Source organism: Urocitellus parryii, chromosome 10 (assembly GCF_045843805.1).
Source record: "Urocitellus parryii isolate mUroPar1 chromosome 10, mUroPar1.hap1, whole genome shotgun sequence".
In the NCBI taxonomy this organism is placed as follows: domain Eukaryota; kingdom Metazoa; phylum Chordata; class Mammalia; order Rodentia; family Sciuridae; genus Urocitellus; species Urocitellus parryii.
Window position 1 is genome coordinate 31,956,494 of NC_135540.1, and position 15,582 is coordinate 31,972,075.

The 15,582-nt window shown below is 36.1% G+C and overlaps 1 protein-coding gene across 1 annotated transcript in view; it reads left to right on the forward strand.

Moving 5' to 3' along the window:
- Positions 1-638: 638 nt before the first annotated feature.
- Tmem144 (transmembrane protein 144) overlaps positions 639-15,582 on the forward strand; it is a 29,337-nt gene continuing 14,393 nt past the window's right edge. The window contains exons 1-6 of the mRNA XM_026395961.2: positions 639-797; positions 3,030-3,152; positions 4,646-4,745; positions 6,658-6,738; positions 10,523-10,604; positions 14,200-14,276. Coding sequence (XP_026251746.1) covers positions 689-797; positions 3,030-3,152; positions 4,646-4,745; positions 6,658-6,738; positions 10,523-10,604; positions 14,200-14,276 — 572 coding nt within the window. The 5' untranslated portion in view covers positions 639-688. The remainder of the gene's footprint in view (positions 798-3,029; positions 3,153-4,645; positions 4,746-6,657; positions 6,739-10,522; positions 10,605-14,199; positions 14,277-15,582) is intronic.

The following is a 15,582-nucleotide window of genomic DNA, read 5'->3' on the forward strand; positions in this document are numbered from 1 at the left end:
CTACCTCTATTATATACCTACTGAGATTCATGAACTATTTAGACTAAAACTTACAATGGGTGTATTACTCATGAAAAGAAAAGTACCTTTCCCCCTAGGGAATTCTGAGTTTGTAGCAGCAGTACAACCTAAAGTGCTCTAAAGCTGATGTTGAAAAGTAAACAAAAGCTTGTGCTTAGAAAGCACTTAGGCTTTCTAGAAGTCCTTGCAGGTGTTTTTGCATTTGATTGTCACAACAACCAACTGAATAAATTAAAGTAAACCAAGTTCCAGCCCCCAAATCTTTCCCTTATACTAGTCTACCTATAGAGAAGAATCTTTTATATAATATAATAAGAATTGCATCCAGATCTTGGAAGAAGTTAAATTGCAAAAAAAAAAAAAAAAAATGTTGGATTTTTAAACTTGAAAGTTAGTGATAAAACATATTTGTTGGAAGAATAAATGAAAAAAATTAATGAATGAACATGTGGCATGTGAACATTATATAACTGCATAATGTTCTAAGCATCTTCAAGAAGTTATTTTAGAGTCCATACTTTTGATTGATGATATTGTGTATTAATTACAATTTGTTCAGAGATTCAACACTTCTCGATTGTTTCATTTTTATTTCTTTTATTTCAGAAACTCTTGAAAAGCATATAGAGCCAAAAGTGAACCAGCCCTCTCTTGCACTCCTGGAACCATGACCAATAATGGAACAGATCTAGCCATTGGCTACCTCTCCTCTTCTGTAGCGGTACTTTTGTTTGGCTCAAACTTTGTGCCACTTAAAAAATATGATACTGGTGATGGTAATTATTTTCTCTTCATTATTAACCTAAAATTATTTTTAAATCTTTTGGGTCTTTTTAAAAAAATTATACCTAAAAAAGTAATGAAAAGTATTAACATAAATCATTTGACAGTATCCATACCTGTTTTCTCTGAGAGTTAGTATAGGATCACCCTTAAGATTTTATGGTAAAACAGTGGAGCTAGGTACTGTCAGGAAAGCTTTTCAGACAGTATCTGCTATGTGTACATAAGAAGAAAGTCACAGTAAATTCTAATAACACTTGTTTTGAAAACACACATTTCCGACATGATTGATGTATTACAGAACAGTGTTGAGCCTAACAGGAGTTTTGTTCTAGCTCATATGCAATTTTGTCTCTGAGAAAACACTAGGTGAACAAAGAAAACTGCACCAAGATGAATACAAATGTGTAGTATTAGACAAAATGCATGCACATGTAGACACACACACACACACACACACATTTTTCAAACCCCTAAGCTTCCTCAGTTCACCCCATGTGTTATGCATCACACTACATGCATCTGAAGGCAAAATCCTCTATTCACCAACTTCACAGTAATTTCATCTTCCAGTGCTACTTCTATAGCTAACTTACGGTCTTTTTCAATTTTGAGTGCTATATTTATTGCAGCATTCATGTATTTAACCAGTTAAAAACAACTGTCATTCTCATTAGGTCTACTCTTTTTTGATACATCGCTGATGAAGTTTTCCAGTGTTCTTTCCCCAAAACCCGTGTTCCCTAAAAGCTCTGTGGTTTGTATTGCATGGTTTTTGCATAGTTTTGAAGGCTTTGCAGTGATATTTAGTAATGCACATGTCATCTTAAAACTGCCTGTGATGTTTATTTTAGAGAATGAAAAGTCAGAGTTATTTTTATTTAATACCCTCCATATGGAAGCCAGAAGGAATTGAGGATATTGGAATGAGGAATATCTATTAGGAAGAAACTTTCTGTTAGCATTTATCTCCTTAATTTCTTATGTCTTCATACTGCCTAGACCATAGGATTACAAATCTTTTTCCTCCAGAGTCTTTCTTCTCTTTTTATTTGGACTTGAAACAGGAATAGAAACTACTTAAAAAAAAAAAAAAAAGTGGGGGAGGGGGAGGGGGAAGAGTAGAGGACCTGGATTTTAGGTTTCTTGCAATTAGCTTCGTGCTTCTGGGCAAGTCTACTTCTTTAAATTTCATTAGTTAATTTAGTTAGTTGTTTGGGCTTTGTAGATTGAACCCAGGGCCTCACACATGGCACATGCTCTACCATTGAGCTATATACACTCCCAGCCCTGGGCAAATCTTCTCAGATCTTTCATTTTTAGTTTCTCTCTTGTAAAGTGAAGAATTTATAAAATGAAGTTCCTTTTCATCTGGTGATATTACTTTGTTGTCTTAGAAGCCAATTTTTTTCCCTCTCCTCCACTGTGAGAGTAAATAGAAATAGGCAAAAATCATCCTCAAAGTCAAAAGTGACAGGTTGAGTTATAACTGACTTTTTCTTTCACTGTCAACTATTTCCTTATCTTTTTAATTCCTAAATCCTTGATGCTGCAGCAGCTTCAGAGAGGTACAGATACATCTCATATCATCAGGTGATCTTCAGATCATCAGCAAATATCAGCTAAAAACATTACAAAGGAGAGCAGTCCTGATCTAGAAGGCTTATTCCCAGATTTGTAATTTCTGGCTTATCACAGGCATTCGACTCTAGATGAGACCAGTTGGGGGCCATAAAAGACTTTATTTTTATCCCAGAGTTGGCACAAATCATTCCTAAAAAGTTTTAAGTCACTGTGTGCTACTCTAAAGTCTTAATGCCATGTTTTGGGTGGATGGCTCTTAATGTCACATCTGAATGGAATTACAGACTTGGTCTGGCCAGCATTCTGTAACTGAGAATTCCTGATTTGTTTGATAGGTGAAAAAAAGAAGAAGAATTAATCCAGAATGCATTGTGTATAGGCTTAGCATCAAACAACCTGCGTTTAAATTTCAGATCTGCAAACTAGCAGCTATTTGGGCAAATTGTTTCACCTGGGATTTATTTTCTCTTTAAGTTCGTGTTAATTACAATGCAGAGTAGTTGTAAAAATGACATGTGCAAAGTTCCGATTGCATAGACGTTTAGTAAACTGTGTCCATGCCTACTGTGTTATCCATATTCCTAAGCAAAAATTCACTCAAATCATGTTGGAGCATTAACACCAAGTTCTTCTGTTTCCAGGAATGTTTCTTCAGTGGGTTCTTTGTGCTGCCATTTGGTTGGTTGCTTTGGTGGTCAACCTGATATTACGATGCCCTAAGTTTTGGCCTTTTGCAATGCTTGGGGGCTGCATCTGGGCAACAGGTATTGTACGTTGTAACCTTTTGTATGATCATTTAATAATGATCAAAACACGTCTCAAACTCACAAAGGGAAGAAAGAGCACAAACAGAAATTCTCTATAATACTTAGTCATAGATAATATAAATTAACTATGTAATTTCTTCCTTTTAAATATTCAATACATATTTGTGAACATTTCCTGATTTGTTCCTTTCAATGATTTTTAAGTTCTTGATAGAAAATTATTATTTCAAATATTTCAATCTTTTTAAGCAAATCTCATCTATTATCTTATGTGCTCATAAGCAAGCATCCATCCAACCTACAGATTTTTACAACCTCAGTAGTGTTTTATATTCACTCAGCAGATTCCACTGGGAGTCAGTGGGGAAGAGCCAAATTTGAGGATATGTTACAGATTGGGATAGTACAGATTGGGATCATAACAACTGATAGGATATGGACCACAGAGAAAAGGGAGGAATTGATGGTGTAGGGCTTTATTATAGTTGATTAGGAGGATGCTATTATTGATACATGAGGAAACAGAAAGAAATATTTGGAAGGGAAAATGATGGAGTTAACTTGGAACCTTCTGAATTTGAAAATCCTACGTTTCATCAATAGAACATCTAGCTGCAAACTTCTTATCAGCATAACACTTCACACTCAAGCAGGTATAGGCTGGAGCTGTCATGCTGGGAGTATGTGTTGAGGTTGACAACTGAAATCATGAAATTAGGTGCAGTACCCAATGAAGAATATAGATAATAGCAAGAAGAGCATGTTCCAAGTGAAATCTGCGGGAGGCACTTAATCCAGAAGGCATGATGAGAAAGAACAGCTGGAAAGAACTAGAGAGATACAGGAGAATAACCAGGAATTGAAGGAATCTTGGATATCCAAAAAGGAAATCGTGTAAGAAGGAGGCTAGACTGCAGGGCTGAGGCCATGCTAATGAGGGGTTAAGAACTGGTAAAAATCAATCATGGATTTGGCCCTGAGTGACCCTTAAGACCACAAGGTAATAAATTGGGAGATTTAGAAGAAAAGTCAATGAAGGTGAATGTGGAAACCTGGAAGACAAGTCCATGAAGGTAGAAGGGTAGATTCTGAGGCTATATTGGAGTCAAGGCTTCTCCAGTGGTTGGCCCCAGATTGATTCAAGGAGAACTATAGTTTTGTCGTTTACATCTTTTACAAAGAGCCCTGAAATAGAAACCCTTGTTAAGGATGAAGAACATCTGTACAGTTAGGCAAGAAGCTAATTCAATGTCTTCATGGGATTTTTCCCGAAGTCTAGTTCTTTGAGCAATCGTAATTGTAAATTTAATGCTAAAAAGTAGTTATCTTATTTTAAAATGAAGAAATATCCTTTACTAAATTTATATAAACCCCATGCACTTCAGTTGAAGTTGAAATAAACACTAATTTTAAATATAAATAAACACTAATTTATAAATTTATTTTATATATTGAAAATAACAATTTTTTTCTGTGTATTGCATCTACAGGGAACGTTGCTGTGGTCCCAATTATCAAAACCATTGGTTTAGGCCTTGGAATCCTAATCTGGGGATCATTTAATGCTATAACTGGCTGGGCAAGCTCAAGGTAATACAAGTCAACTTTTCAACTAAGATTCCCCTCACCCATATCCAATGTAAGACAAGTGCTAAGGATTGGGCTTGCTGAGAAGAATAGCATATGATTCTTATTCTCACAGAAATAAAATGTCACATTTAATTATTTTTCTAAGTTCTTAGTAAATTATCAAGATACTTGATCAAGATATAGCAAAAAAAATAAAACAAAAAATATTGAAAGAATTATATCTAGGAAAAAAGTGGGAGAAGGAAAACTGTTTATTTCCTCTTCCTGTTACCTGACAATTAACTAAAAATGTTATATGCATTATCCTCATTTTATTTTCATAATTATGCAAGTTAAGTGCTATAAGAGAGCTGATCCTCAAAGAGGTTGAGTCATGCAGGTCACAGACTAGTAAGCCAGGATTCAAACCCAGCCTTCTAATTCTAAACCACATATTCTTCCCTTACAGCAGATCTCCAATCTGTGAACTGGTCTCCTGCTTTTCCATCCACATCCATTTAATATTAACTGTGGCTAGTTTTCTTTTTGGTTTTTTTGTTTGTTTGTTTGTTTGTTTGGCTTTTGGGTTTTGGTTTTTTTTTTTTTTTTTTTTTTTTTTTGGTACCAGGGATTGAACCCAGGGGCGCTTAACCCAGCCTCCTTTTTTGTTGTTGTTGTTGTTGTTTTGTTTTTTTGTTTGTTTGTTTGTTTGTTTGTTTTTGAGACAGGGTCTCACTAAGTTGCTTAGGGGTTTGCTGAGTTTCTGAGGTTGGCTTTGAACTTGTGATCCTCCTGCCTCAGGCTCCATAGCTGCTAGGATTACAGGAGTGGGCCACAGCTTCTGTCTCTATGGCTGCTTGCAAAGCAAGAGAACCTCAAACCTAGGAAGTCTGAAACTCTAACTCTGGCCCTTTAAGAAAAAGTTTGCAAACCCTAGTTCTAGAATAGTGCTGTCCAACAGAGTAGCCACAACCCACAGTCTATGTATATTGAATCCACAGGCTATGAGTTAAACATTGAGAAAAGCAACCATTAAATTTCTCAGTTGTACTAGTCACATTTCAAGTGCTCAGTAGTCATGGATGGCTGGTGGCTTCCCTATCATACAGCATGTGTGGACCAGTCTAACTGCCCTTGGTCTACATTAATGTGAACACTCAAGACAAATTTGGGGAAATGAGCAAAATGAAGAATGTTGCTCTCGCCTTACAATGTGGGCTCCCCTTGCAGTCAAAAGCATTATTACCACCTCAAACCAGGAAAGCAAACTAATTTACTAACCTCCACTGGGTACATTCTTTCTTGTTCTTTCCCATTACCACCTGAACTTTTTACAAATAACTACTTTCTGCTTCTTCTTGCTTCCTTATCCCTTGCCTCTATATGGTTCTCAGTAATTCTTTGTGATGATCACCATAGTGTCAAGGCATGAGGGGAAAAAGAAAAAGAAGAATTTAAAGTGATTGCAAAGAATAGAAGTTTTTAACCAAGTTATTTAAAAATATATTTCTAACACTATACAAGTTCTTGGGTGTAGTTCAGTGGTAGAGCGCTTGCCTAGCATGCTCAAAGCCCTTGGTTCAATATTCAGCATGCCAAAAAAAAAAAAAAAACTAAATACTATACAAAATTGCAGCCAATTAATTAGTATTCAGTTGTTCACTTGAACTATTTTTTCTCCTTCTTAAGTTTTAATAGAAAAGGGACACTTACAAGTAGTACTTTTACATATGATAACCCATTTAATGTTTATAACAAACCTATAAGTACGATTGTTTCCCCACTTTTAACATGGAAAATTTTCCAAAGTTAGAGTTAGAAAGAATAAGGGCTAGAGTTTGAACCCAGGATCTGGCCCCACATCTATGCCCTTAAACAATATGGTACAACATGTCAACAATATCTAATTTGATATGACTCTCTGAATTTCCAGGTTTGGCTGGTTTGGAATGGATGCAGAAGAAGTACCAAAACCTCTGCTAAATTATATTGGAGCTGGGCTCTCAATAGTAAGGTACATAGCCATTTCTAATGTTTTAGCTATTCTTTCAAACGTTTGAACTGCTTTTTAAGGATCCTGATGTGTTTACTATTTTTGAGCCTACATTTAATAAAATCTGCAGGATTTTTTCCTTCATATTCTTCATTTATAATGACAAACCAGTTTTAGAGTACAAAAATACTAGATCTGAATTCAGGAACACCATCAGTAGCTATCAGTAGTGGAGACACTGAGAAAGTCATTTAAATTATTTGAAGCTCAGTTCTGTTATCTATAATTTGTAGAAAATCAGAATACATAGCTCATAAATTACAATCAAGGTATATTAAAGTATACTGCTAATTCAAACATGCTATATAAATAAATGCTGGCTTCCTGATGCCCTGAAATAGTCATTGATTCTCTCTTCTGTTTATTATATAGTCCTAATTCATTCAAGGGGAATATGTCCCAAAGTCCAAATGGATGCCTAAAACTGCAGATAGTACCAAACTCTATAATTTAATGCCTTCTCCATCATAACTATGCATTTATCACACACTGTGACAATTCTTTTGCAATTTGAGGTGCAATAGAAAAACTATCATAAATTTCTCTTCTTCACAATCTCTTACCATGGATCTTAGCAACTTCAGCTCACAATGATTTTTCTTTCCTTTCAAAGTTGAGAACTTTTGCCTTTATACTTAAAGGAAGCAACTTACAGTTTCTCTTTGGCATATCTGCTTTGCCCACACCAGTATTTTGTGTTTTTGGGGCCACTACTAAGCAAAAGAGGGGCTACTTGAATAAAGCACTGCAATACCATGATAATCAGTTTGATAACCAAGACAACTACTAAGTGACCAATTGGTGAGTAGCATATACAGCATGGATCCATTGACAAAGGGATGGGTTATGGCCCAGGCTTGACATGATGATACGACATGAGATTTTATCATGCTACTCAGAATTATGCACAATTTAAAGGTTATGAATTGTTTGTTTCCGGAAGTTTCCATTTAATATTTTCAGACCAGGGTTGACCACAAGTAAATGAAACTTTGGAAAACAAAACCTCGGATAAAGGGGCCTACAGTACTCACTCTGTTGCCAGTGTCTATTTCTGACTTCTCACTCATTCTTCTTAACCTAACTAGATAATCACTGTCTCTCCTGGGAAAACCCATGCTCTTCTGGATACCTATTTTTGGATGTATCTGTGTCTCGTCATACACACTATATGAGTGAGGATAAAAATGAATCTGAATCTCTACATGGTGGTGTTTGTTCAAGAAAATTCTAACAGGAATTAGGTCACCTTAAACTCAGTCCCCATCCTCTCCAGACTCCATTTATATTCCCTGTCAGTCTTCACAAAATGAATAGCACAGCCTAGAAAGATTTTAGTACATTTTTAGTCTTCAGGGAAAGAACAGTATATTTCCCTTCCACCAGCAATGATGGCTTTTCCCCAGCCACATTCAGGAACAATCTCTTTGTCATTGAAATGTTGCCTTAGAGAGTAGTCCTAGGGCAACTAGAGGAGAAATAATGTAGATTATTCTAAAGTAGTATATTCTGGACACTTTTTGGTTAGAGGCTATTTTATGTATTTTGTACGACTTTTTTACAATATTCTACATTTGAATAGCTCTCTCAAAAGCAATTTCTTTGCACCCTAAAATTGTAATGTAGCATGCCTTAGTTTTAACTTAATGGTAATCTAAGCCTAGTTTACCCAGTCTATTAAGGATTGTTTTCTCAATGTTTCTTTTTCCTGTAGAAAGAATGCATTTTCTAAGATTACAAATTAATTATTTATGTTTTACCACTCTTCCTGTGTGACCTTGGCCAATTCATTTCATTTCTCCAAGTCTTGGTTTCTTCATTAATAATAATAATAATAATAATAATAATAATAAAACCAATCTTATGAGACATTTTGAGGATTAAATGAAATAAAATATGCTAAATGCTTTGAAAATATCAGGTACCATAGTTAATGCTCATTTATGTTAGGCAGTTTTCATTTTGATCACTATTTTTTTAATAATTCTGTTAGCTTTCTGTTATTTAAACAAATAATACTTGAGATTATCAGCTTGGACAGAGAAAGTTTATTTTGGCCCATGAATTTGGAGGTTTCAATCCATGGTTAATTGGCCCTGTTGCTTTGGGGTTTGTGGTGAGGCAAAGTAACTTGGTGGGGAGCAAAGGTGCTCACCTCATGGCCCAAGAGAGAAAAGAAGGGACTAGTTCCCAAAGTCTCCTTCCAGGGAAGCCTCCAATGAGCTAACTTCCTCCACCACCTCCCCTACCACAGGCTAGGGACCAAGCCTGTCACACATGGGCTTCTGGGAAACACTTAATATCCTAACTATAGCCTGGCACGATGGTGCATGGCTGTAATCCCAGAAACTCAAGCAACTGAGGCAGGAGAATCACAAGTTCTAGACCAGTCTCAGCAACTTAGCAAGACCCTGTCTCAAATTAAAAAAAAAAAATTAAAAATAAAAAGTTTAGTGATAAAGCACCCCAGGTTTAATCCCCAGTACTGCAGAGGGGGGAAAAAAGCCTAATTATAGCATTACTCTGATCAAATTTCTGTTAAACTAGACAATGTGCTTGAGAACTCTTGCAGCTTGGCTCAGATCTGAATCCATGCAATGATCTCTTCCTGTGGGGTCTCTAGGACCCCAATTATGTTTCTCTTCAGGGAGGAATTTTAAGAATCTGTCATTTCATTACTTTAACTCATTGAAATCAGTTTTTTTCTGAAGAACATTCATTGGATAAACTTGGAGCTTCATGATGTGTGTAAAGAAACTTGGAATATGGTTCCACTGGTTTAGAGTGTTGCTTTTCTATTTAAAATTAAAACAACTGTTTGGATCCTCTGTACCATTCAATCTTTAAAAGATTGGATAGATAATTTCTAGCTTTACATTTTCCCTCTGTGAAAACCTGTATAACTAAATACCACACTAGGTATTTTAATTTATTTATTTATTTAGGTGCAAAGGATTAAATTCAGAGGCACTTAACCACAGAGCCACATCCCATTTTTTGTATTTAGAGACAGAGTCTCACTGAGTTGCTTAGGGCCTTGCTAAGTTGCTAAGGCTGGATTTGAACTTGAAATCCTCCTGTCTCAGTCTCCAGAGCCACTAGAATCATAGGCATGCACCACTGCATCCAGCCACACTAGGAATTTTAAATAACAGAGGATTTAATAGAAGGTATTGTTGACCCCATGGAGCAAAATAGGGAAGGAGAGCACAGCCCAACAGGCATTGCTGGATCAACTGCCTCTGCCTTGAGATAGCACTGGCTGGAAACCACTGGAGCTGCCACAAAAGCACAATGACCTTGTGCATCTTTTAATTCTAGCCACATGCCTCCCATCAGCATGTTGAACTATGAGATCCTGAAAGAAGCAAGATCCATTACTATCCATGTACAACAACCCTTTCACATCATCATCAGACTTTTCCAAAACATGTTTTAGACATAATAGATGATTAATAAATGCTTATTGAATACAGTTCAATACTAAGTCAGGCATTTGCTGTAAAGATACTAGATGTGGGCAGAGTGCATTATGATAGGGACGTGAAAGGAGAAAACAAAAGGAGAGACATCAGATAGAAAGGCAGTTCTAAAGAAATGGCAGGACGACTTCAGTGGCAATTTGGAAGTTATGTTCATATCATAGGTACTTAAAGATTTAAAGTGTGTTTTTTTTTTTGCTTAAAAGGCAGCTTAATGCGGACACATGTTATGATAAATATCACTAAATGTGTTTTCTTTACAGCGCCTTCATATTCTTATTCATCAAAAGTGAAATATCAAATGGCACATGTTCCATGGACACCACCCCACTAATGACAGAGCAGGTGAGTCTCAGTAGAGACAACTGATTTGAAACATGAAATCAAGATAGAAGGAAAACAGCAAATTTGAAATACAGATGAGGAGGTAGAGTTTTCTTTTCACTCATGGTTGCATGAAAGAGCTTACTTATTGTGACTAGGTCTGTGCAGCAGGCAATCAATATAACTAAAGTTCCTCAGTAAGCACAGAGGTTTATTTATTTTATGAATGTTAGGTGCCTACTAGGAGATGTATGTATGCACCCCCATATTTTAGGATGATTTATGAACTTGTACAATAAGGAAGCCCTAAATTCTGCAGAGGAATGTAAATAAAACTTTAAAAAGCAGTAAGGTAGATTTAATGCAATTCCTAGTAAAATTACAATGATGTTTCTAGTAGAAATCGAAAATGCAAACATGAAATTCATTTGGAAAAAATAAGAGGTACAGAATAGCCAGAGCAATCCCTGGCAAGAAAAGTGATGCAGAGGCATCACAATACCAGATCTTAAATTATACTACAGAATTATAGTTACAAAAACATCATGGTATTGGCAACAAAACAGACATGAAGACCAATTTTACAAAATAGAAGACACAGAGACAAACCTTACATAAATACAGTTATCTCATACTAAACAAAGCTGCCATAAATATACATTGGATAAATAGCCTCTTCAACAAATGGTGCTGGGAAAACTTGGAATCCATATGTAGCAGAATGAAATTGAAGCCTTATCTCTTACCCTACACAAAATTCAACCCAAAGCAGATCAAGGAACTATGCATTAGACCAGAGACCCCATGCCTGCTAGAAGAAAAAGTATGCCCAAATCTCTATCATATTGGCCTAGGAACTAAATTCCTCAACAAGACTCCTAAAGCAAAAGAAGTAAAATCAAGAATCAATAAGTGGATGGACTCAAACTAAAAAGCTCCAGTGCAAAGGAAATAATTGAGTGTGAAGAAAGACCCTACAGAATGGGAGAAAATCTTTTCCACCTGCACCTCAGGTATAGCATTAATCTCCAGGATATACAAAGAACTCAACACCAATATGATGATTATTAATAATAATAACCCAGTCAATAAATGGGCAAAGAAATCAAACAGGCACTTCACAGAAGACGAAACATGAATGGTCAAAAATGTTCAAGCTGGGCACAGTGACACACATCTGTAATCCCAGCAGCTAGGAAGGCTGAGACAGGAGGATCACAAGTTCAAAGCACGCCTCAGTAAAAGTGAAATCAAGATAGGAAGAAAACATAAAGCAACTCAGTAAGACCCTGTCTCTAAATAAAATACAAAATAGGGATAAGGACGTAGCTTGGAAGTGTCCCTGAGTTCAATCCCCAGTTCCAAAAAAAAAAAAAAAAAAATGCTTCAACATCTCTAGCAATTAGAGAAATACAAATTAAAAATTAAAACTACACTGAATTTCCATCTCATTCCAGTCAGAATGGTAATCATAAAGAATATAAGTAACAATAAATGTTGGTGAAGATGTGGGGAAAAATGTACATTCATACATTGCTGGTGGGACTGCAAACTGGTGAAATCCCTACAGAAAGCAGTATGGAGATTCCTCAGGAAATTTGGAATGGAACCACCATTAGTCCAGTAATTCCACTCCTCCGCATATACCACAGAGACTTAAAATCAGAGTACTTTAGTGATGTGGCCACATTAATATTTAAAGGAGCACAATTCACAAGAGCCAAGCTATGGAACCAATTTGGATAAAGAAAATGTGGTATATATACACAATGAAATATTACTCAGTCTCCAAGAAGAATGAAATTATGGCATTTTCCAGTAAATGGATAGAACTGGCTACTATCATGCTAAGTGAAATAAGCCAATCCCCCAAAACCAAAGGCCAAATGTTCTCTCCAATATGTGGATGCTAACACACAATAAACAAGGGGTGGGAGGGAAGAATAGAAGTTCAATAGAGTAGACAAAGGGGAATGAAGGGAAGGGAGGGGTATGGGAATAGGAAAATTGGTAGAATGAATCAGGCATAACTTTCCTCTGTTCATATATGAATACATGACCAGCATAACTCCACATCTTGTACAACCATAAGAATGGCTCGTTATACTCCACATATGTATGATATGTTAAAATACACTCCACTGTCATGTATATCTAAAAAGAACACATTAAAAAAGAGAAAAATAAAAGCAGCAGGGTGGAGGAGGTCTTGAAGAAGGAGTAGAGCAGAGGAAACCAATGAACAAGTCAACGGTATCATGTGAAAGGAGAAATGACACTTAATTATCCTTCCCATTTCTCTTCTATTATCCTGTTCTACATAAAGGCAGAGACAAAATATATAAGATTTCAAATTGACAAATCTAAATTAGTCTGGAAGAGCAAATCTGAGTCAAACAGGAACATCCTTTTAAGAGACTGATACATATGTGTCACTGGCTATATATTAAAGAAGTTATTTTAGGGCCAAGCCCTGCCATGAACCTGGAAACTAATCTCCTGTGTCTCAAGGATTTCCTGCCATTGGCCCAGAGTCCAGTGCCCCACACCTGCCCTGAAAGATGCTGCTTCTATTCCTTACTTCAAAATAAATCTTTTCTTCTTTCCTTAATCTCCTGTTAAACATTTATCAACTAAAATGACTGGTATGGCACTAAAGTTGACTAATAATTTGCTTAAGCATAAGAGAGAAGAGGTTTATTAATCTGTAAGCATCTGTAATCAGGGATGTGTTTCGGGGGAATGGACGACTTAATATGGGAGGTTCCTAGTGTTCGTTACCCTTTTTAAGGACCCTGATAACCAACCAACCAACCAACCTTCAAACAGAGGAATAAAGTAATGCAGTAATAGAAATAGAAGTTTCTAAAGATACATAGAAGGCTAAGTAGATTTTCCTAGACAAGGAGGAAGGATATGAACAAGCTAAGTCTAAAGACACAGAATGAGCAGAATGGGTTAGTTTGCAGCCAAGAGTTCTGAGCCCTTTCAGTCAGAAAGCAAAACTTTGTTAGCTCATGACAAAGAATTCAAACCTAGTTTCTTATCTCATACAAAAGTGTAGATACAGCATCAAGGACACTTTGAGTTTAAGAAAGACAAAAAATTACAGTCAATAGTAGAAGTATTACTATGAATTTGCTCATAATTTTTCCTGTTTTAGAATACGAGACTAATTTTGAAACATTCCTTGAAATATTTTATTAACTGATTCAGTTACTAAAATTGAAATAAACAAATTTACTGAGTTTAGGCATTCCATATTAGGAGTCTAAGTTTTTCTTGGCTCCTATCTCTTTACAGGTTGTTGAAATATTACAAATGAACCACAAGAGTTAATGACCTTTGTTAGTTTCAATAGCTGTATCAAAATAGCCACACATTATCCTGTGAAAAATGTCAGTGGAGAACTTGCCAACTGCCAAACCATTCTGAATGAAAGAGGGGACAGAATCAGAAAGAAATGAACTCAAGCTATCAGAATGTGTGGATAGCATGTTCATATTTTAAGGTATGTTTGAGAGAGGAAAGGAAATCACTGGAAATCTTTTTTGTCACCAGAGCAATTATGACTTGAATGTTCTTTTGTTTTGGTTTCTGCCAATGTTTTCAATAGGCGATCAACACAACTCAAGATCCCTGTCCTGATAATTCCTGGGTGGATAAACTTCCTACAGTATACCACCGCATAGTGTAAGGAGAGGTTACTTCTTTATTATTCTGTCTCATATCTGGTTAAAGCAGGGTAGCCAGAGTGAAGAGAGATTCCTCTGAGTTCAAGAAGGAGATAACACAAGCTTTGATTTCTAGTTCCTTGTAGTGAGGTTTTCTTTGTCCCCTGATGGATTTTAGGTTCAAAGGCCCATGAGCTCAGCTGCTTCAGGGAGTATTGCCATTGCAGGTGACAAAGTCCACATGATAAGCAGGTGACAAAGTCCACCTCATGTTTCAAGACTATGCACCAAAAGTTAAAACAGGATAGTGTAATGGTGCAATGTATCAACTGTATTCTCAGTAATGATGATCAAGGTAGGGCAATACACTTCTCTAGTACAGCAGTGCCCAGGATGCCCATCCCATACTCAGGTGTTAGACAGTTTTAAAATACCAAGATATTGTTGTCAATTATAATGTGATATTTTGTGTCTATGTGAGTCCTACCCTCACTGTGTTGATCACAAGGACTCAGAGAATTAGGTTCCACATAAAACTGTTTTATTTTAGGTGTAAGGTTTTATGAGATTTATGTTTGCTTGTTTTTTTCTTAATTTTTGGACTGACAAAAACATGAAAATATATAACAATATACAGCCTGCGTTTTACAATTCATGGCTGCTTCGAACTTTGTGTGGTGACACCTTTTTTTTTGGCCTCAAGAATATAAAGCCTCTGGGTACACTGGCTTCTGCATGTAATTCCAGTGGCTTGAAAAGGCTGAGGCAGGAGGATCACAAGTTCAAAGCCAGCCTCAGCAATGTAGCAAGGCCCTAAGCAAATCAGCAAAACCCTGTCTCAAAATAAAAAATAAAATGTGGCTTAGTGGTTTGGTGCCCCTGGGTTCAATCCCTTTTACCAAAAGAAAAAAACACACACACATATGTACATACACACATATCATATATATATGATATGTGTGTATGTACATATATATTTGTTTATATATGTATATATAAATAGATGTGTGTGTGTGTGTGTGTGTGTGTGTGTGTGTGTTTGTGTGTGAGATGCTGGGCATCAAACTCAGGGCCTTGTTCATGCTAGGCAAGCATTCTATCCCCAAGCTCCATCCCCAGTCTAAAGCTTTGCTTTTAATTGTATATATACTATCTTCATAATGAAAATAAGCAGAGAAATAAACAGTTAAAAAATTAAATGAATAAAAGAATGAACAAATAAGCAAGCTGTAAAAGAAATAAATATGTTGCTATTTTTGCCACAGTATGAAATCTTCCAATAAACAATTTTTCAAATATTTTCAAATGTTTGTTTTTTTGTTTTT